Here is a 21,701-nt window from a genome sequence, read left to right as displayed (position 1 = left end):
GTTTAAACATTACAAGATATGCTATTCATGAACTTCAATAGTTAAACATAAGCATTACTGGTTACAAATAACAATACACTTAAAACTACAACTATTTGAACAATATATAATATATAAATATGAACTAACATGCAGTAGAATTGTTTGACAACTACGATATACATACCTGTACACAGACATTACTTTTACATAGTAATGATGTTGTATTACACACACACAATACCCACTTATTACAGACGCACACGTTTTAGAGACGCTCTTGGAATGGAATAAATATGTTATGATGAATCCTACTGCAGATGAGAATTTGTTTGAGAAACTTCTCATAACGATTAACTGGAGACAACAGGAGATGCGACTACTCGGGCATTCCTCAGGAGTTGACTGATACAAAAAGTCTGGGGCGGATATAAATTCCAGGAAGAGGCAAAAGTGCTTGGACCAATCTGTTCTAGACTTTACAAATTAACAAGTTATGGCTACGCAGTAGATAGCAACCTCCAGAGGACATTCAGTGTTGAAAATGGGAAATGACTGCAGCTGAACAGCAAATCTTTTTCACACGTTCACTAGGCTATTTCTAGTTTAGTTAAATATTTAATGAAACTACTTGGTTTCAGTCAAGACGTTTAAATCTTTCCAGAGCAAATTTAAGTTTAATTTTATCAAATTCACTTACTTTATAGCAAGCATTGGATTGCTGTCCGCTTACTATGGTATAAGAGTAAAAATGAATTAGTAAAAAGAATTATTGTTACAGCAAACCTTTCATTTTTAAGACCTACAACAGTTAGCAACTCAGAAATTAATACAGTTAATGTGTGTGTGATGTGATTGTTCAATTTCCCATTATCAAACTTGCACAATCCAAAATTCATAATTGTTTGGGGCTGGAGCCTCTCATAGCAGCATTGGGAACAAGGTGTGAACAAACCCAGGATGAGGTTCCCACAACCATACTGGGGCAGCTTAGTGTTTCCATTTAATCTAATATGTCCTTCTTTGGGATATAAGAAGAAAAACCAATAAAAAACACAGGGAGAACATGCAAACTCCACAGGAACCATGTGAGAGATAAAAAGCACTAACCACTATACCATTACACCATGCAGTCAGTCAGACATTCTTCCACCAACTTAATTCATTACAGGGCTTTGAGTGGTCAGAGCCTATCTCAGCACCATGGGGTACATGGCAGGAAATAGTCTTTCATAGGACCCCAGTCCACCACTGTGTTTAATATAGCATACTCTAGGTCATTATTTTTGAATAATGGAGACAAAACAGAGGCTATTTCAATAAACTTCTGGAGCCCCGACATATTAAGGAGTTGGGATCAGTGTCAGAAGTGTATTAAATTAGAGAATTTGGAGAAGATGAATAGTAGGATATTAAAATATATAGAAAAAAACATTAATACGTTTTTATGCAAAAGTTGAAAAATAATCTTAAAATGGCATGAACAGTATACAGTTTAAGTAGCCAATATGGCCTGCATCTGTCTAGGTGTTTTTCTGCATTTCAGAACAAATTACTTGGAGACTAGGAGCTGTAATTAGCCTTGCAGTTTCCAACCCAGATGCATTGGCAGTTTATTTTAATTTTTCATTACACTTGCAACAGTAAGCTGAGACAATTGTCAAAATTTTAAATGCAAATGCTATCTTATTCTTCACTTGTTAAATCCAGCTGGGACTCATACTATATGTTAAAAATATGCGGAGAATGCAACTTTATTCTGGAAGTGTTAGACCACTTAACCTTATACTGATAATGCAAGCTTGAAGCTAGCCTACAAAAGTGAATGGAGTTCTTTAAGTAGTGTAGGTGTCAGCAGAGATGAGTTAATAAACTATTTAGATGAAATGACAGCTGAGATTTGTTAGCTTTAGCCATCCAATCTTGAGCATTTGTCATCTTTTCTTCTGTTCAATTTTTCGGTATACTACACAGAGTTGAACTTGATGTGAGCAAGACTGCAGGGACAGAAGGGCATTAACTATGACAATAAAAAGCATTTTTAGCAGGCCCAGTATTTTAGAACCTTCAGATACACAAACCACATACATCATACTGTATAATACTATCCATCTCTCCACCTTCCTAACCCACTTATCCAGTCCAGGAACTTATCGCAGCAAGTATCGAGCCCAAGGCAGGAACAATCCCTGAACAGCATATATTAAGATGCAGAAGCTAATCTTACAAAACTGGTACCACTGAATACCCCTGTAAGGTTTTAACTCAAAACTTTATGATCACTGCTTCTGCATATATATATATATATATATAGCCGGGATGCACAGAACGACCGGAGGAGGGCTTACGCCTCCTCCAGACCAACGAGGGGGCGACAGCCCTGGTTGCTTTGGGGACCACGGGAACTGAGCTGGGAAGCTCAACCCTATAGGGGCCCGTGGTCACCGCCAGGGGGCGCCCCAATGCCTGAGGAGCCCTGGCCCTTGGCACTTCCACCACACCCGGAAGTGCTGGTGGGAAGACCTGGTACACCCTGAGTGCTTCCGACTGTGCAGCCAGTACTTCCGCTACACTGGGGAGTGCCGGTGGAAGCTGATCAGGAGGCACCTGGAGCACATCCGGGTGGATATAAAAGGGGTCGCCTCCCTCCATTCGATGGCTGGAGTCGGGTGGAAGAGGACAGAGCTCGGAGGAGAGGAGTGGAGGCGGACCAGAAGAGAAAGGCATTGTGAAAGGGCCTGGACTTTTGGGGTGATTGGTGCTGCGGCACTGGGTTTGTGCGTGTTTCATAATTGTAAATATTCTGTAAATAAACGTGTGTTGGGTGATAAAACAATGTCTGCCTGTCTGTGTCCAAGCTGTTCCCCACTATATATATATATATATGTATATACAGTATATATATACAGTATATACACAGTAAATATATATATATATATATATATATATATATATATACACACTTTAATAAAAAGTATCTGTGTGTCCGTCCAGTTGCTATGTCTCTGTCATTCTAACAGATGGTGTATCACAAACATTAACATTGCTCTTACAAATCCCATACCAAATGCCCTATAATAGAGACCTATGCATCACATGATGCACTCCTTTGGTACTGTGTCTCTTCAGAGAATTCTTGGGTACTGCATGGAGTCCCCAATGAGGCACATTACCTGCATTGTGAAAGGGCATCAGTTACGGTATCATGGCCATGTGGTGCGATTCCCCGAGGGTGATCCGGCTCACAGGATCCTCATTGTCGAGGACTCAAGTGGCTGGACTAGTCCAAGGGGACGCTCACATAACACTTAGCTGCAGGAGATAGAGGGTCACTACCGGACGGTAGGACTGGACTGCTTGTCTGCCTAGGGGGTTGCCAACCAGGATCCTGAGCTGTTTCATCACGTGGTGGGTGCAGTAACGCACAGTACCAGTGTATGCTCACCAACCTGACCTGACCTGAACCAGGCATCTCATGGGAGGGGTACTTTGAAGAGATTAATACCATCATAGGGGAGGAGCAGTTTGGTTTTGTGCCAGGGCGACTAACAACTGATCTGGTCTTGACAATGAGATAGCTTAGAGAATCGTCGAGAAAAACAAAAAGGTAGACATATGGTGTTTATTAATATAGAGAAGGCTTATGATAGAGTATCACGTCAAGAGGCCTGGAGGTGGATTATAGAGAAAGGAGTACCAGAGAAATATGTGAGGATTGTCCAGGATATGTATGAGGAAGTGAGCATTTTGGTTAAAAGCAGTATTGGGGTAACAGACAAGATCCCAGTTAGAACAGGTCTACAGTAGGGATCTTCTTTAAATCCTTACCTCTTTGATAGGGTAATGGATTTATTGACTTGTGGAATAAAAGTTCAGTCCCCAGGTCCATTCTTTTCCCTGATGACTTTGTGTTGTGTAGCATCAGAAAAGAGGACGTGGACAGGTAGTTTTAAGAACAGAAAAAAGCTTTGGATGGTAGAGAACTGAAGATAAATAGAAGAAGACAGAATATTTAAGGTATAATGAGGATCAGGACTAAGAATTAGCCTGCAAGGAGAGCTACTGAAAAAAGGGGATACGTTTAAATATCTACAATCAGTGGTAGACCAAGACTGATAATAAGATGCACAGATAACCCACAGAGTGCAGTGTGGATGGAACAATTGGAAGAAGGTATCAGGAATAATGTGTGATTGAAGAATAAATACAAAGGTAAAGGTAAGGTTTTTAAGACAGTGGCAAGACCAGGATTGATGAATGGAGCTGAGACATGGACAGTAAAGGGAGTGCAGGAGAAGAAGCTGGATGTGGCAGGAATGAGAATGTTAAGATGGATGTGTGGGGTTTCAAAAAAGGGCAGAATAAGAAATCAGATAGTCAGAGGTATGGACATATGATGAGGGGAGACAATTAATATATGAGCAAAAGGGTGATGGGAATGGAACTACAGGGTAAGAGAAGGCAACAGAGGCCAAAGAGGAGGTGGATGGATAAAGTCAAAAGAAGATTTGAAGGAAAAGGGTTTGACTGGGGAAGAGGTACAGGACCAATCTGTATGGAGAAGGTTGATCAGGAATATTGACCCCTCATAGAAGAGGGAAGAAAATGATGAGGAAGAAGACTGGCCAAACTGAGAAATCAAAGGAAAAGGGCCATGGTAAGGGAGGTGACCAAGAACCTAATGGTCACAGGGAGTCGGTGTGGAGGCGGGAGAAACTTTTATAAGGACAACTATCACTGTATCAGTTCACCGAACTGGGCTTTATGAGCAAAGTGACTGCTTGGAAACATGTACTTAGTAAAAGCCACATGGAAGCCTGTTTGGAGTTTACAAAAATACATCTAAAGGACTCTCAGATTGTCTGATGTAACCAATATAGAATTTTTTGGCCAGGGTTCTAAGTGTCATGTCTGGAGTAAACCAGGCAACACTTATCACCCGTGCAAAACCATTTAAGTGGTGAAACAGGGTTGGAGGCATCATCCTATGGTGTTGTTTTCATAAGTAGGGACTGGGAGACTTGTCAAGGATGAGGGAAAGAAAAACGGAGCAAAGTAAAGAGATATCCTTAATGAAAACCTGTTCTAGAGCAATCTAAAGCTCAGATTGTGCTGAAAGTTCACTTTCAACAGGATGATGACAAGCCCAAATTTAGACTTAAACCTAAATGAACATCTCTGGAGAGACATGAACATAAGTGTCCACTGATGGTCTTCATCCAACCTTTCATGGCTTGAGAGGATCAGCAAAGAAAAATTAGAAGATAATCCACAAATCCAGTTGTGCAAAACGTGTCATATCATAACAAAGAACACATAAGGCTGCTATCTCTGACTAACGTGCTTCAGTTAAGTACTGAACTATGGTCTGAATACTTGGGTCAATGTGATATTTCAGTTTTTTGCTTTTAATGAAGTTGCAAACATTTCTAAAATCCTGTTTTGATTTCTCATCCTGAGTAATTGAAAATTGCCTGATATAGGAAGAAATTCATTTAAAAACAAAAAAAAAAATACTTTAGCATAAGCCTGCAACATAATAAAAAATGTGAACGAAGTGAATGGGTCTGAATACTTTTTCCTTTTTTTTTTTTAACTTCATCTTTGGTTTAGGTTTTTGGCTGTGGTGAATAATTCAAACGTCTTAAACTACTCCCTTGACTATGAATCTATCTACTCCCTTTACGACTTCTCAGGCTCCAAAGATTTTACAAAATATCTATTTATTCCAGAGTGTTTTTGCACATAGTAGGAAACAACACTGGCCAAGGTTCCAGTATATCTCAAGTCACACACACATATTCACAATGTTTATACTATTCAAAGTAATCTGAAAATTATTACTGTAATGTGAAAAGAAACTGTAGTACCAAGAGAAAACCCCATATGAACAAAGCAAAAACATATAGTACATGCTGGAAAAATGTACTGATCTGATTAAAATTTGAATTTTGCGAGTCCAAACAACACACTTACTATTCAATTAAATATGCACAATTAAATGTAGGAATGCACTGGTGTGCCCAGAGAAAATTCACACACAATTGTGCAGAGAAAACATGCGAAATTTACAAAGATGCAATCAGGCTAATATTTAATGCTATGTCAATAAAGCAAAGAGGGATCAGTACTAAAAACTGCGCCACCATATTGCCATTCATTTGATACATATAGTATTAAGATATAAAGTATTCATTCATCCACCAAATTGGAACCTCCTTAAACAATTCAGAGTTGCACAGTGGAGGCCATCTAGTAATGGACATAATGAACTGAATCTCACAGCTTGGTGTCTTTGGCTTCTTCACTCTTCTTCAAGCACCTTTTTATTTTGTGCTAGTGACACCTTTTGATCTGTTAGAGCTTGAAGAGTCCCACTCATGTACAGTAAAAACACACACTCTCTTTAACAGGGCCAATTTAAGGTTACCAATTTCTGCTCTTAATTGATTTCTTTTCCCTTCATTTTGATTGCTGTGTTTTTTAAGATTTAGTCCTTAGAATTGCTACTTAATCATTAAAGGGAAGCCAAACAAACATAAAATGTGAGATGACCAGCTATTTGGGACCTCCAACTCCAATCAGTTCCACTCCAGCCAGTTTCTTAATTAGAACTGGTTCTTGTTGTTAATTAAAGCTGTTATTTAATTCCATGGCCTGTTGCTGCTCTCATTCTGCAATGCCAGACATTTCCAAAACTGTTGATTTACTTTCTTCTAAGAGCACAGCCAAAATGTTTTGTTTACATGACTAGATTACAATATTACCGAGACCTGCACCTTTATTTTTTCTCAAATATTGTATGATAAACACAGGTTAGCTCATCATGTGTTGGCTCAATTTGTATCTCATTTTTGTTTGACTGTTAATTAGGGAGAAAAGAAACAATTAAGGGGTCTGAGTCTTGAAAATCCAGGCAATTAAAATTAAGGCAAAAGAAGTCAATTAGCAGCAAATGCTGGTCACTGGTTAAAAAAGTAGTTCGAATGAAACCCCGCAGCCACTGCAACCCTAAAGAGTCAGATTTGGACACCCCTGATATATATTTAGTAACTAGTTTCATAAAATTAGGTAAAATTGGTCCTCGGAAACAGATTTACACGCATACACAACAATATAACAAGTCCTGCCAATAAACACTCATGAACTCCCAGTGTCTTTTACATGAAATGTCCTTTACCCAACATTGCAGGCCTGTGTCGTGGCTTAAGAACATTGTGGCACCACACACAAAACAGCAGCTGGTCATTTCACTTGTATATCACACGCAAAAATAAATAAATGGACAATGCCAAAAGCTTTTCACAGTTACTCAGAGTTCCTACAGATCTGTCATTCAGCTTCTGTATGACATGCTGATGCCTATTTCATCCGCTCAACTCCAGGCTACAGGCATGCAAGTCTTTCTGACGAATCCAACACAGAAATTACTTTACAGAAAATACTCAGTCTGACTTCCCAGAATATCAGGTGAGTTCACTCAATACGGTATCTGGTATAATGGGTATCCCTGCCAACATGCACAATATTAACGTCTCTAATACACCATTAACAGTCGTGTAACATCTTCCTCATCAGATGTGTCATTTCACTAAGTCAGTCGCACTTTTTGCAGACCTGATTTATTCAGCTTCAGACGGTTTTTCTTTGTCTCCCACAATTTCACTAGTAGTTACTACATCAACATTCTTTCTCCTTAACCTCATGACCATCTCCCACTCAGCTCCTTACATGCCCACCTTCTTTCCTTCTCAAAACTTCCTCCCTTTTTTCCACTACCTAAGTGCTACTCAGTCTACAGTACCCTGTTTGGGCAGGTTGTTCACCTAGCAGGGTTTCCTCTTCATGTACTGTTCTAATAAATAGTACCAATTCTTTCTGTTTAATTTTAATAAAATAATTCAGATATTTTTCTTGTTTATTTCAGTTTGGAAAAAAATATTTGAGAGATATCAAAAAGAAGAAATAAAATCAATAATAATTAGAATATTCAAAAACAATTCAAGTAAAGATATTAAAAGCAGCTTAATTTTGTAATCAATATCTATAAAAGAAATTCATAGGGATACTAATGCACTAATGGAGCTTTGTTTGTTAAAAGGAAAAATCTAATAGATGGATAAAGAGAGTTTATGGCACCTACCAGAACAAAATGTTTCAACATACATTACTATTGTTGCAAGAGCTGTAATACCTCTTCTAAATTAGAACTTGAACAGATGTAGCCTTTAAAATTGGCAGCCCTTATTAAAGTCTTTATTTTAGTCGTGGAAAATAATTCCTAATTAGGGAGTAATTACTCAGACAATCGTCGGCAGCTGGAATACAGATGGAGACTGCTGTACATTATATTTGACTCTATAACTAACAGTGAAACTGATGAGATCAATGTAATTGTAGTCTATTTATACCCATGGGACAGTGTTTAATATATTTAAAGTTATTTACTAAATAAGCCAATGAAAATATATAGATGTTTTTCTGTGTCAGTTTTTTCTTATAGAAAGTTAGTTTGATTTATTTGTAGAAGCTTGCAGAGTGACGTGTCATGATTTGTTCATAGGTCACTATTTTGTGCGTTTGCATTTACTGTATTTACGTTCATTTGGACATGTGCAGATGAGAGATGCTGAGTATATTGGGAAAAGGATGCTAAGGATAGAGCTGCCAGGCAAGAGGAAAAGAGGAAGGCCTAAGAGAAGGTTTATGGATGTGGTGAGAGAGGACATGCAGGTAATGGATGTAACAGAGCAAGATGCAGAGGACAGGAAGATATGGAAGAAGATGATCCGCTGTGGCAACTCCTAACGGGAGCAGCCAAAAGAATAATAATAAGAAGAAGAATGTCCCTTTCACCTATTCTAGTTAAAAAGTCCATAAATACATGTACTATACTGGAACTAAAAGCTAATCATTTTATCTTAAAATACATGCATAAAGAGAGTTTTATTTATGTCTGTATTTATGTTTTTAATTTAGCTTAAATTATTCATATTTGGTTGTATAATTCATGAATTTTACCTGAAATTAAACTTTTCCTCCCAATGTAGTCTGTTTTCAAGTACTTCAGAAGTAGTCTGACATAATCTGATAATGGCCCAATAATCAAGTAGATTTTAAATCTAATCTTGTTCAAAAGTCAGAAAGCCTTCATTCTTGCACTGATCTCCTTGTCCAGGGTGGTTACCATCCAACAAATGCACATAATCCACTGAACCAAACAGCTTTGTGTCTTTTGCTTCTCTACTCTACTTTCATCTCCAACACTTGTTGATCCATTTCCTTCTCCATAACCATATTCAGAATTGGGTGGCTAAGTGGAGAATGCTGTTGACTGGTTCATCAGAGTGAAGTTGAACTTTTTCAAGATGTTAAAAAATATTTCACTTTTGATCATTTTACCACCATTCTTCTTCTTATTATTACTATTTTAGCAGGCAAGCCTAATGTTTTTTAGGGCTTTCATCTCATGCTTTACGACTAGCCGTGGAGTCATTCAATAAAAGAAGTCATCACAAGTTGCAGTCTGAAATATCAAGATGCTTTCCAGTTCTTCATTTCACTGCACATTACATGGTGAAGTTGTGAAGATTTTTTTTACCTGTCACCCCTAAGTTTATATGTTTGACTACAATGATGTTCTTAGCTGTATTGTGGTGGTAGATTCCCTGAACTGAATTTTCTGATTCTGGACTCTACTCATACTGGCATTGTGTCAGTTTTTCGGCTAATTAAGTAAAACTGAAATCAGCCAAGTAAAGGTTTTACTAAGTCAAATTAAGAATAATTGTGGAAAGATAACTAAGAAAAGATACAGTGAAAAATAAAATATATATCATTAAGTAATGAGAGTGTGAGGTGTACAGTGTAACAAAAAATACATTTCTGTTTCAAGTTTCGGGTCAAAAATAAGTCAACTCTTGATTAGTCTGTCATAACCCTACTACAACTTGTCATTTTTTAAAATTTCATTTTCAAAAATAATGAACGTGCAGCTAGATGGCAAGCAAAGTTACCGACCATGAAGTCACAAAGCATGATACATTATAAATGACCACTTTTTCTTTTCTTTTTTTTTTTGTAAACAGTTCTTTAGCAATTTTAAAGGAAAGGGCGAAGAAGCAAATAAGAAAAGGGGAAAAAAAGAAAGTAAATGGAGGAGTCATCATCAAACCTTCTGGACTAAAAATTAATCTTCCTAGTGTGAGAGATGGCCGGCAGCTTATCCCAACCAATACATCCAGGCCGCTAGATGGAGTCCTCCCTGCAACATGGAGATGCCCCGGATTCCCGCAGGGCATCATGGAAAATGGAGTTCGGCTTCACAGCCCTGCTGGATACCGTGGGTGCCGCCAGGGGACGCTGCAGGGAGGCATAGGGATTGCTATTTTACCTATATCCCAGAAGTACTCCCTAGTCACGGGGACGAAAGAACTGAAGTACTTCCGGGCTGAAGAAAGATAAGAGTTTCCCTCTGACCCGGAAGTGCTATGGAATCACATGGACTGAAGGAAAGAAGCACTTCCAGGTCACGGACTATATAAAGGACTGTGGGAAACCCAGAAGAGAGAGCCGGAGTTTGGAGGAAGTGTGACGGAGCTGCTGGGAGTGGAGGATTGATTTATTGTATTGATTATTGTGGAGGTGGAGGTGCTTTGTGCATATTATTGAAATAATTAAAAATATTACTGGGACTTTTACCTGGTGTTTGGACGTTCACGGGGCAACAGCGACCCCTAGTGTCACACTAGTAAGATGTGCCTTACTGCAGGATGTTTTGGTGTCTAGCAACTCAGAGATCACCTGTTTATGGGGTACTGCCTTGCATTTTAAAACATGATTTTGCTGTGATCCAAGTAATTGCACATGAATGGAGAAAGCCATCAGGATGGCAATTTCTTGCATTCAGGAAAGATATGGTACTACACTTGAAGATTAGATTATTTTTAATTATTAAAAGGAAATAAATAGCAGCAAAGTAATTTTATTCCATTAAAAAGTAGCAATATGTTTCCAGAAGCAGAAAGAGTTAGGCCAGGTTTTAAACACAAGTACAGCAATTTGGTATTATTTAGCCTTTCATTTCCATCTTCCTATATGTGAAAGTGTTCTTTATAAAACCTGCATGATGAAAAACTTGATTATTTTAACACAGTCTAAAGTTTATTTAATTGAATTATACTTGAGTTGGATAATGTGATGAACAGTGAACCCAAGGGACAGAAAGTGGTGATTGGTGCGGATTTCAATGGACAAGTTGCTGAAGGGAACAGAGGAGATGAGGAGGTGATGGGTAGGTATTTTGTCAAGGAAAGGAATGAAGAAGGTCAGATGATAGTGGATTTTGCTAAAAGGATGGATATGGCTGTGGTGAATACGTATTTTAAGAAGAGGGAGGGACACAGAGTTATGTACAAGAGTGGAGGAATATGCACACAGGTAGATTACATCCTATGCAGAAGAGTCAATCTGAAGGAGACTGAAGACTGCAAAGCGGTGGCAGGGGAAAGTGTAGTTAAGCAGCATAGGATGGTGGTCTGTAGGATGACGTTGGAGATCAAGAATCAGGAAGTACAACGGATTAGCAAGGAGGAAGTAAGGACAGCTATGAAGAGGATGAAAAATGGAAGGGCCATTGGTCCAGATGACATACCTGTGGAAGCATGGAGGTGTTTAGGAGAGATGGCAGTGCAGTTTTTAACCAGATTGTTCAATGGAATCTTGGAAAGTTGGAGGATGCCTGAGGAGTGGAGAAGTGTACTGGTGCCGATATTTAAGAATATAGGGGATTTGCAGGACTGTAATAACTACAGGGAGATAAAATTGATGAGCCACATCATGAAATTATGGGAAAGAGTAGTGGAAGCTAGGTTAAGAAGTGAGGTGATGATCAGTGAGCAGCAGTATGGTTTCATGCCAAGAAAGAGCACCACAGATGTGTTGTTTGCTCTGAGGATGTTGATGGAGAAGTACAGAGAAGGCCAGAAGGAGTTGCATTGCATCTTTGTGGACCTGGAGAAAGCATATGGCAGGGTGCCTCGAGAGGAGCTGTGGTATTGTATGAGGAAGTCGGGAGTGGCAGAGAAGTATGTAAGAGTTGTACAGGATATGTACGAAGGAAGTGTGACAGTGGTAAGGTCTGTGGTAGGAGTGATGGATGCATTCAAGGTGGAGGTGGGATTACATCAAGGATTGTCTCTAAGCCCTTTCTTATTTGTAATGGTGATGGACAGGTTGATAGATGAGATTAGACAGGAGTCCCCGTGGACTATGATGTTTGTTGATGACATTGTGATCTGTAGCAATAGTAGGGATCAGGTTGAGGAGACTCTGGAGAGGTGGAGATATGCTCTAGAGAGAGGAGAGGAATGAAGGCCAGTAGGAACAAGACAGAATACGTGTGTGAATGAGAAGGAGGTCAGTGGAATGGTGAGGATGCAAGGAGTAGAGTTGGCGAAGGTGAATGAGTTTAAATACTTGGGATCAACAGTACAGAGTAATGGGGATTGTGGAAGAGAGAAGAAAAAGAGAGTGCAGGCAGAGTGGAATGGGTGGAGAAGAGTGACAGGAGTAATTTGTGACAGACGGGTATCAGCAAGAGTGAAAGGGAAGGTCTACAAGGCGGTAGTGAGACCAGCTATGTTATATGGGTTGAAGATGATGGCACTGACCAGAAAGCAGGAGACAGAGCTGGAGGTGGCAGAGTTAAAGATGCTAAGATTTGCACTGGGTGTGACAAGGATGGACAGGATTAGAAATCAGTACATAAGAAGGTCAGCTCAAGTTAGACGGTTGGGAGACAAAGTCAGAGTGGTGAGATTGCGTTGGTTTGGACATGTGCAGAGGAGAGATGCTGAGTATATTGGGAGAAGGATATTAAGGATAGAGCTGCCAGGCAAGAGGAAAAGAGGAAGGCCTAAGCGAAGGTTTATGGATGTGGTGAGAGAGGACATGCAGGTGATGGGTGTAACAGAACAAGATGCAGAGGACAGAAAGGTATGGAAGAAGATGATCCACTGTGGCAACTCCTAACGGGAGCAGCCGAAAGAAGAAGAAAATACTTGAAAATACACATATTTAAAAAAGCAGGATTTGTTTGATTTTTAGAAAAGCATCTATGTAAGCAGTGTCACATGCAGGATATCTCACTGCCTGATGCTAAGCTACTGATATATTTTTGAGGAGAATGTATTCACAAAATCACTAAAACTGTAAAAGTTGGCATTTCAAATTGTGTTCAAGCTTGTTTTGTGGACTGTTTTGTTATTATAGGATTTATGAAACTTACTAAATTAAATTATATTTCATTTGGTTAGTTGCTCAAAGAAATCTGCAAAAGGGAGAACTGCATCATTAGTGCATGCTTTCAATTACGAATTTTTCAAAAAAATGCTGTAATCTTCTGTTTGGGCTCCCAGTTTTCTCTCATTATCTAAGAATAGACAAGTTAAGAAGATAGAGTATGTGGCTAAGAATATTCTGACATGCAATGCAATCTAGACAAGTTCCAGCTCCTTATCATCCTCAGGTTCAGAATATAGATTGATGACTAATATGTAACCATAGTGACAAAGTGACATACAAAATATTCTAGAATTGAAAGCACAAACTGCCATGCCAGGAAACAGAGGGAGAGAAAGAGATAGAAAGAGAGATGGAGGTTGGGAGGTTGGGTGACACCTCAGCACCACACTGGAACAGTGTGAGGTTTTTTTTTTTTACAATGGCTGGTGTACCAATCTTGCCACCAACCCCTAAATTTTCCCTTACAAGTTGGAGGACCTACTTGCAGGGTTGGATGCAGATTACCATCATACCCAGGACAAAGCAATTGCAGGTTAAGGGCCTTATGCCAAATAATTACAGTGATCAAAATGCTATTATATTCCATCTCTTAAATATGATACTCAGATCATGTAATCATATACATTTAGGAATCAATGTAACAAATAGGAGATCTAGTCAACAACATAAATGAACCAAAACCAGGAAAATGAAATTAGAGGAAGTGGGACAGAACGACAAGAGAAGGGACCCTATATAAATTACAGAGAAGGATTCTCATCTGAGGAAATATCTAATTCTTTATGTTCAGTAAGATATTTGATTTGTATTTCTTCCACAAAACATTTCAAATGTCTTTTTCCTAATAGGAAGAGATGAGTACCTTAAAAGGAACATATGAGTTGAAGAGTAGTGCTAGTGATCCTGCTCAGTAAGACACTATAAAGCTGATGAAGGTTAGATAGATAGATAGATAGATAGATAGATAGATAGATAGATAGATAGATAGATAGATAGATAGATAGATAGATAGATAGATAGATAGATAGATAGATAGATAGATAGATAGATAGATGCTTTATTAATCCCAAGGGGAGATTCACATTCTTCAGCAGCAGCATACTGATACAAAAAAAACAATATTAAATTAAAGATTGATAATAATGCAGGTGAAAAACAGACAAAAACTTTTTATAATGTTAACGTTTACCCCCCCCCCTCCCACCAAAGACCCCCCCCCCCCCCCCCCCCCCCCCGGGGGTGGAATTGAATTGAAGAGTCGCATAGTTTGGGGGAGGAACGATCTTCTCAGTCTGTCAGTGGAGCAGGACAGTGACAGCAGTCTGTCGCTGAAGCTGCTCTTCTGTCTGGAGATGACACTGTTTAGTGGATGCAGTGGATTCTCCATAATTGATAGGAGCCTGCTGAGCGCCCGTCACTCTGCCACAGATGTTAAACTGTCCAGCTCCATGCCAACAATAGAGCCTGCCTTCCTCACCAGTTTGTCCAGGCGTGAGGCGTCTTTCTTCTTAATGCTGCCTCCCCAGCACAGGTTAACAGCACTGTGTACAACCCCAATCAACAATTCTGGATTCACCACACTTAGAGGATATTCACCCAGCTTTCATATCTTCTAGCAAATGAACAAATCACAGATATAACACAAAACAATTTTTGTTTAACAGTTGAACATTCTGGCTTCATAATACATAACTCAAACTAAATTATATTAATGGCATATTTGTTTTCCAGAGCAAGTAAACAAACAACTTATGGAATCACTCAGTGTTGTGGAAAATCAACTAAAAAAATCACAATAAGTATTTTCCTGCTCCTTCTTGGGCTTTTATGACGGCCTGAATTCTCTGAGGCATTTACTTCACTATTGAAAAAGAATATTGTACATCACCCAGTTCCAGCTTTATTGAATAACACTTGACAGAACAGCTTTGTTGTATGGTGCTTTGTCATGAACCAATTTTTTTATTTTCCACCAGAAATTTTCAATCAGATTGAGGTCCAGACTGTTTGTTGGCCATATGACTGAGTTGATATTCCTTTGCTGAAGAAAAGCTTTAGGACTCTTTTCTCTATGGAAACATGCATAATCATCCTGGAAAATGACTTCATCATAACCAAAAAGAGTGCAAAATTTTAATGTACACCTAAGCACTGACTGTTGAGGTAACCATCTCATTGCCTTCTCACCTGGTCTTTCACCTGACATGTAACCCTATATCATAAATGAGTGGTGAAATTTGTTTATTCTTTTTAGAAAGTCATCATTATATGGTTTGCTAGAACAGCACCAGACAAACATTCCATCATCATGTCCTTGGCCAATGTACAGTAAATTCATGATTGATCTCTGAATATCACCTTCACCTAATCATTTACCCTTTATGATTGCTGGTTGTTAGCCCACTGTATCCTTGTTTTCTTCTGTTTAGGTATTAGTGCTGGTTTTCATTTGGCTTTTCTATATGTAAATATGATTTTATGCAGCCAATTTCTTAACAGTTCTGTCACAGACATTGAGTCCTGTTTCTCATTTGTTTTGTTGTGTGTTTTCAATTTTCAATGCGTATAGCTTTGAGTTTTTTATCCTGATGCTTTCATGCCTTCTTTGGCCTATCCATATGTTTTCCTTTTATAGCCTCCCCGTTTTTGATTATAGTGCACTAAACTTTGGACACAGCTGACATGGAACAACCAACATGTTTTGCCAGGCGCCACGTTGGATTTTCTTCTTGAAGGAGTTCTATTATCCTTCCATTGTTTCAATTGACAACTCTCTAGTCGGGGCCATGTTTCCTTCGAATTTTCAAAGTCCAACAGCTCATTAAAATCTGTAAGCACTCTCTTTTGACTGCAGTCTAATATGCATTTTTAGATTTGTATGGGAATTTGTTTTAATAATGCAAATTACAAGGTGATTCCAGAATGTATTCCACAACATAGAGGATGTCAAAGTGTAGAGATTTCATAATTTTTACCAGGGGCTGTAGAAGGCAGCAGTATAATCTGCACTCTCAAAAAAGAATCATAACCAAATGGCAAGCTGAGCAGCATCTCAGGCCAAGAAAATTAAAGCCTCCAAGCAGCAGGATAAATACAAGATGGGCTTGTGCTGCATCTCAGGTTAGGGAAGTCCGCATCTATCCTTGCCTCAGTGCTGTTGTTATATAGTAGATCATCATATATTATGATCCCAGAACTGCTTTTGAGTTTCGTATGTAAATTAATAAATAGCAATTCTGCCTTAAGACATTCATGGGGATTGACATATTCTATATTTATCAGACAGGTGGACATCTTGGGGATTTGAACTGTCATGGTGGTTGCTGCAACACGCCATATCAGTGCATGCTCCCAACCTTACATCTTTCCTGTAGTTGGCCCGTATTATGCTTCAGCCCCTAAAATGGTAACTTAAGAGTGGGGACCTTGCTCATCAACTATCAAGGCAATAAGCCAAAAAGCATATTATAGCTCATATATACAGTGTGTGTGTATATATACATACATATATATATATATATATATATATATATATATATATATATATATATATATATATATATATATATATATAACATGAGAAAACACTTTCATCTGCCTGTATTCAACTTTACTGCTTCTGCTAATGCTCTTCCAATAGACGCCGTCTGTCACGATCTGGGTAAAATCGGGTGTGCGTTCAACAACTAGACTAGTTGTCTCAGGGATAACGGAAAGGGGTTAAGGAAGGCTTGATTGACCAGTTTAAAACCAGAAAAACAAAATAACAAATATTTCTGCATACGCCTGATTAATTTTGGGGTCTTGTGCTGCCTTCCAGGTTACCCTATGCAGATGTGGCTGTTGGTGGAGATGAAGCCTTTCTTTTAAAATAGATTTTACTTAAACATTGATTTCACAGTTTAAATGAAGCATTTAAAGAACTATGGTTGGTCTTTACAAACTTTTAAGCAGCATCCTTTAAAGAGAAGAGTTCTGAGAAACAGAGAATAGTGGCTGGTGGAGTAAAGTGGAGTAAAAGAAAAACAGCAACAAGTGAAAGATGGATTTATAGTAAAAAAAAAGGTGGGAGGCAAACTGCCTCTTCTGTCGATGAAAATTCTGCATCATATCTAAAGTATGTCTGGAGAAGAGCGTTCAAACATAACAAAAGAAACCAAGCCCAATCACTCCATGAGAACATATAAGGTTAAGCTTGTTTATGCAGAACTTTAAAAAATGTTTACAAAGCCTTAAGCTTTACTAACAACACTCTGGTCAACAAATTTCATCAAATACATTGCTATTTTTGTATACAGGAAGGTAGTTTTTAATCATTTTTACAATTGTTCATATATCCTCTGGTAGACTATGTTTAATACAGTTTAAAAATGTCATTATGGTTAAAATTACAAATAGCTTTGATGTCCAAAGACAGCAAAGTCACTAATAATGTTTCATCATCTCGTCATTCCAAACGCTGAGCCTGTTAAGTATCCTGGTTAGATGGTAGCAGTTTTATGAACAATATTTAATTTAATTTCTGTCTAGGGTAATAATCGTGGCAAAAATGGAATATGCAAGCAATTTGCAAAGATAAGTCTGATAGGGTTAATTTGAAATACATATTGCATTTTATCTTCCTGACAAACATTGCAGTAATTACATGCCTGACAGACACAGATAAACATTTTAGGAATTCAGCCAACTCAAGGGCTGTATTATGCTTTATTAATTAAGTTTTATCCTTCTACTTAAAATACCAGTAATGTAATTTTTCAATCCCTAATACAAAATGAACAGCCTTTAGCAAATATGTCATTAACAGGAAAGTCAAATAATCTTTTTTTTAAACTCTCAAATGATAAAATTTCTTTTGAATTGGGCATCTCAAACAATCAGCACAAAAATGAAAAGGGCACACTATTTATCGGGAAGAATCAACTCATCAGTCTGTGAATCCAAACAAAAGAAACAGTTGGGTCATGTAACAGCAGGAACATTTTTTTTTTCCTCGAAGACAGCCTTTTTTTGTAAGAATGCTTAAACCCTTATTAATACATTGACATTTCCGCAGGTGAGGCCTTGAGTTTAAAATTATAGGATTCAAATTTTAGTCAGACACATTCAGCTAAACCACTTAAACTAGTGCCTCAATAAATGGCTTATTAGTGATTCTCATTCGTACCCGTCAGTTATATTTATAATCTTAGTGAGTCATGAGGAGTCGTGTCATGCATTCATCACAACTAGTTGTGTAGTGTGACATCCCTAGTGACTCAGTCTGCAACTTGCCACAACAAAATCGAACAGACTTTTGTCTTAAATTGTATCAGCAGGCACTTCTGTGAGGGAGAGTTGGCAACCAGTGAGAGCTCAGCTGGTACAATGCATACAATGCAGCATCAAGAATAGAAAGCAAGCAGTTATTTTGAACCATTGTCTCATATTTGTTGTAGTACAACAGAATGAAAAAGAAAAAAGAATGGGCCAATGCTATGGCTGAAATGACCATATCTGGAAAACATTTACTGTATGTAGCCACCAGTGCATCATGTAAATTGGCTGACAAAAAGCTAAAAGTCAGAGATACTTTGAAAAACTGAAACTGTACTGAAAAATCATGATCAGTTAATTTGCAATCCATTGCCATCCTTACATGTGTGATCTAACATTCTCAAGGCAACAAGATCCAGCAACTGTAGTTAAGTCTGATTTTCTCTTCAAGTCGTGTCCTGTGTCACCCCCCCTCATACACAAACAAATATATTAGACGAAAAAGGTTTGGTGACAGAAAGTATTACAAAATTCAAACAGTCTCAACATTTCACACTATGCAACACTTATACACAAAAAGAAGCTGGGTCTCCCTGTTGTCACTACAATTATTGACAATTCCATCTAATTGGCCATTAATATCAAGCTAAAGAGTGGAAAGCCCTTTAAATAACTTTCTTATGATTCATTCCCTTCATTTCCTAGTAAAAAGAACTAAGTTTATCTTATACTGTAGTACATACAGCATATCCTGCAAACAGCCTCCACTCTTCTAGAAAGACTTTCCACAAGATTTGTGAGTGTGTCTGTGGGCCTGATCAGCCAAAAGAGCATTTGTGAGGTCAGGTGCTGATGTTGGATGAGAAGACCTGGTTTGCAATCAGCATTCCACTTCATCCCAAAGATGTTCAATAGAGTTGAGGTCAGGGCCACTCAAGTTCCTCCACACCACACTCATCAAACAATGTCTTTACGGACCGGGCTTTGTGCAGAGGGTAACAGTCATGCTGAAACAGAAAATGGCCTTTCTAAGCTGTTCCTGTAGCATAAACAATACCCTTCACTGAAACCAAGGGGAGTAGTCTAAACCCTGAACAATAGCCTCAGACCATTATTCCTTCTCCATCAAATTTTACAGTAGCCACTATGTAGTCTGGCAAGTATTGTTGTCCTGGCAACCTCCAAATCCATATTCATCTATGAAACTGCGAGATAGTAAGGCATAATGTTTAACTCCAAATAATATGTTTCCACCTCTCCAGAGTCCTGTGGTGGTATGCTGTACACCAGGGGTCAGCAACCTACGGCACACATGCCAAGCGTGGCACGTGGAATGATTATCAATGTATTTTGAATTGAAATATAGTAAAAAATTTATTTTAATTACAGCACACACATTCGTGCATTCACCTACAATTTGTGTATGCGACTCACATGTAAATGGAAACCATGTGTTCATTGCAGGCTGTGGAATGTTAAAACCAACCTCTTGTCAATATATTTTAATTACAGCTCATGCATTCGCGTTTCGCGTCCCCACCTATGTTTTGCACGTGCGACTCACATGTAAAGGAAAGCATGTGTTCAATGCAGTGGTACGTTAAAACAAACCTCTTATTATTAAGTAATATACTGCCCTAAAATGACTCATAAAAGACAAAAATGTTCACTGATTTCAAGACTCTTTGATGAATGAGTATGGATTTGTACAACAAAAGGATCGTACTGTGTGTGCGTCATGCTATGAAAGTGTCATGTGTTGTAAGTCAAGTGTACAAAGACATTATCAAACTAAACATCAGTCCACATTTAAAGACTGATGAAAAAAGTGAAGCTATAAAAAGGGTACTTTCTGGCTTTAAAAAACAAACTACTTATTTTAGTCAAATAACTGGAACCAAAAATAAAGCCACCGAATGTAGTTATAAAAAAATTTGACATAACATTCTTTTCATATTTGATCGTATGTTTTTTAAAATATTGAATGAGCGATAATATAAGATTCAGTTATAATGGGCTTCAAAAGTATATTTTTGAAGCCCATTATAACCGGACCAATTTTGATACTATATATAACAAAACGTGTAGAATTATGTCGGAACACAGAGTAACATTGTATTATAGGTTCGGCACAACACCGCTGAAAGGTTGCCGACAACTGCTCATTCATGACATTGTGCAAAGTGATCTTAGGCTTTTCTGTAGCTGCATGGTCATGGAAATCCATGAAGCTCCAGGTGCACCATTTTTGTGCTGATATGGCTTCCAGGGGCAATCTGGAACTCTGCTTTGAGTAATGCGACACAGGATAGGCAATTTTTACACACTTGGTGGCTTTGCTCTGTGGGTTTGCACATGGATGTTCTGCTGTTGCTCCTTGATGCTTCCACTTCACAATAACAGCCCTTACTGTGGACCAGGGCAGATCTGGCTGAGCAGATATTTCATATACTGACTTGTGGTAAAGGTGGCTTTGGATCAATAAAGGACGCCATCCATCCCATATTTTCTCTGTGTATACACTAGCTCTTTAAAGTGCATAGAATAACATAAAATAGTAAAAATCAAACCAGTTCAACAAGCAGGGTGAGTAACTTTCATTTCTGTGGTGCACTAATGTTGCAGACAGACTAGCTCAGTTTGCTCCATGAAATTGTGCATCAGCATCATCATTGCAATGTTCACACACTGACAATAAAAAAAAGTCACATTGTCAAGTATAGTGGAACATCCGGAACAACAGATGCACTGTAAACATTACTGATAATCCAAGTCTGCCCATTAAAAGAGGCTATCAAGATACACGTCTAAGTGGGAGACTGAATGTCTGTGAGACTGCCCTGACCCTGAGGGATATCTGACATGAAACAGCACAGTGCGGGTGCTACCTATATCAGAGCAGCTAAAGAGCAGATGACATAGAGTGAATTCCTTATACCTCACTCACACTTCTCCCAAAGCAGATATGGTATGATATTTTTGTTTAATTAATTGCATGTGACCACCTGTAGCCTACATTATAACCTAGATTGGCCTGTATGATACTGTAATCAATAAAACTAGGCAATAATCAGTGCAAATTGATTGTGCTAATATTTCCAATCATTTGAGCTGAAGGCTAAAATAATTGGATCTATTTTCTACTTCATAATCGATACATT

The 21,701-nt window shown here is 38.3% G+C and overlaps 1 protein-coding gene and 1 long non-coding RNA gene across 2 annotated transcripts in view; both read left to right on the top strand.

Annotated features, from left to right (window-relative positions):
- Positions 1 to 8,619: 8,619 nt before the first annotated feature.
- Positions 8,620 to 21,701, top strand: part of LOC127529423 (uncharacterized) — a 131,512-nt gene continuing 118,430 nt past the window's right edge. The window contains exon 1 of the long non-coding RNA XR_007936108.1: positions 8,620 to 8,681. This is a non-coding gene — a long non-coding RNA (uncharacterized LOC127529423). The remainder of the gene's footprint in view (positions 8,682 to 21,701) is intronic.
- On the top strand, positions 12,406 to 13,011 carry LOC127529415 (uncharacterized). Its single transcript, XM_051932879.1, has one exon. The coding sequence runs from the start codon at positions 12,406 to 12,408 to the stop codon at positions 13,009 to 13,011; it is 606 nt and encodes a 201-aa protein (XP_051788839.1).

Source organism: Erpetoichthys calabaricus, chromosome 10 (assembly GCF_900747795.2).
Source record: "Erpetoichthys calabaricus chromosome 10, fErpCal1.3, whole genome shotgun sequence".
Lineage (NCBI taxonomy): Eukaryota > Metazoa > Chordata > Cladistia > Polypteriformes > Polypteridae > Erpetoichthys > Erpetoichthys calabaricus.
Note: the sequence above shows the minus strand (reverse complement) of the source record. Positions and strands in the feature narration are given on the sequence as shown.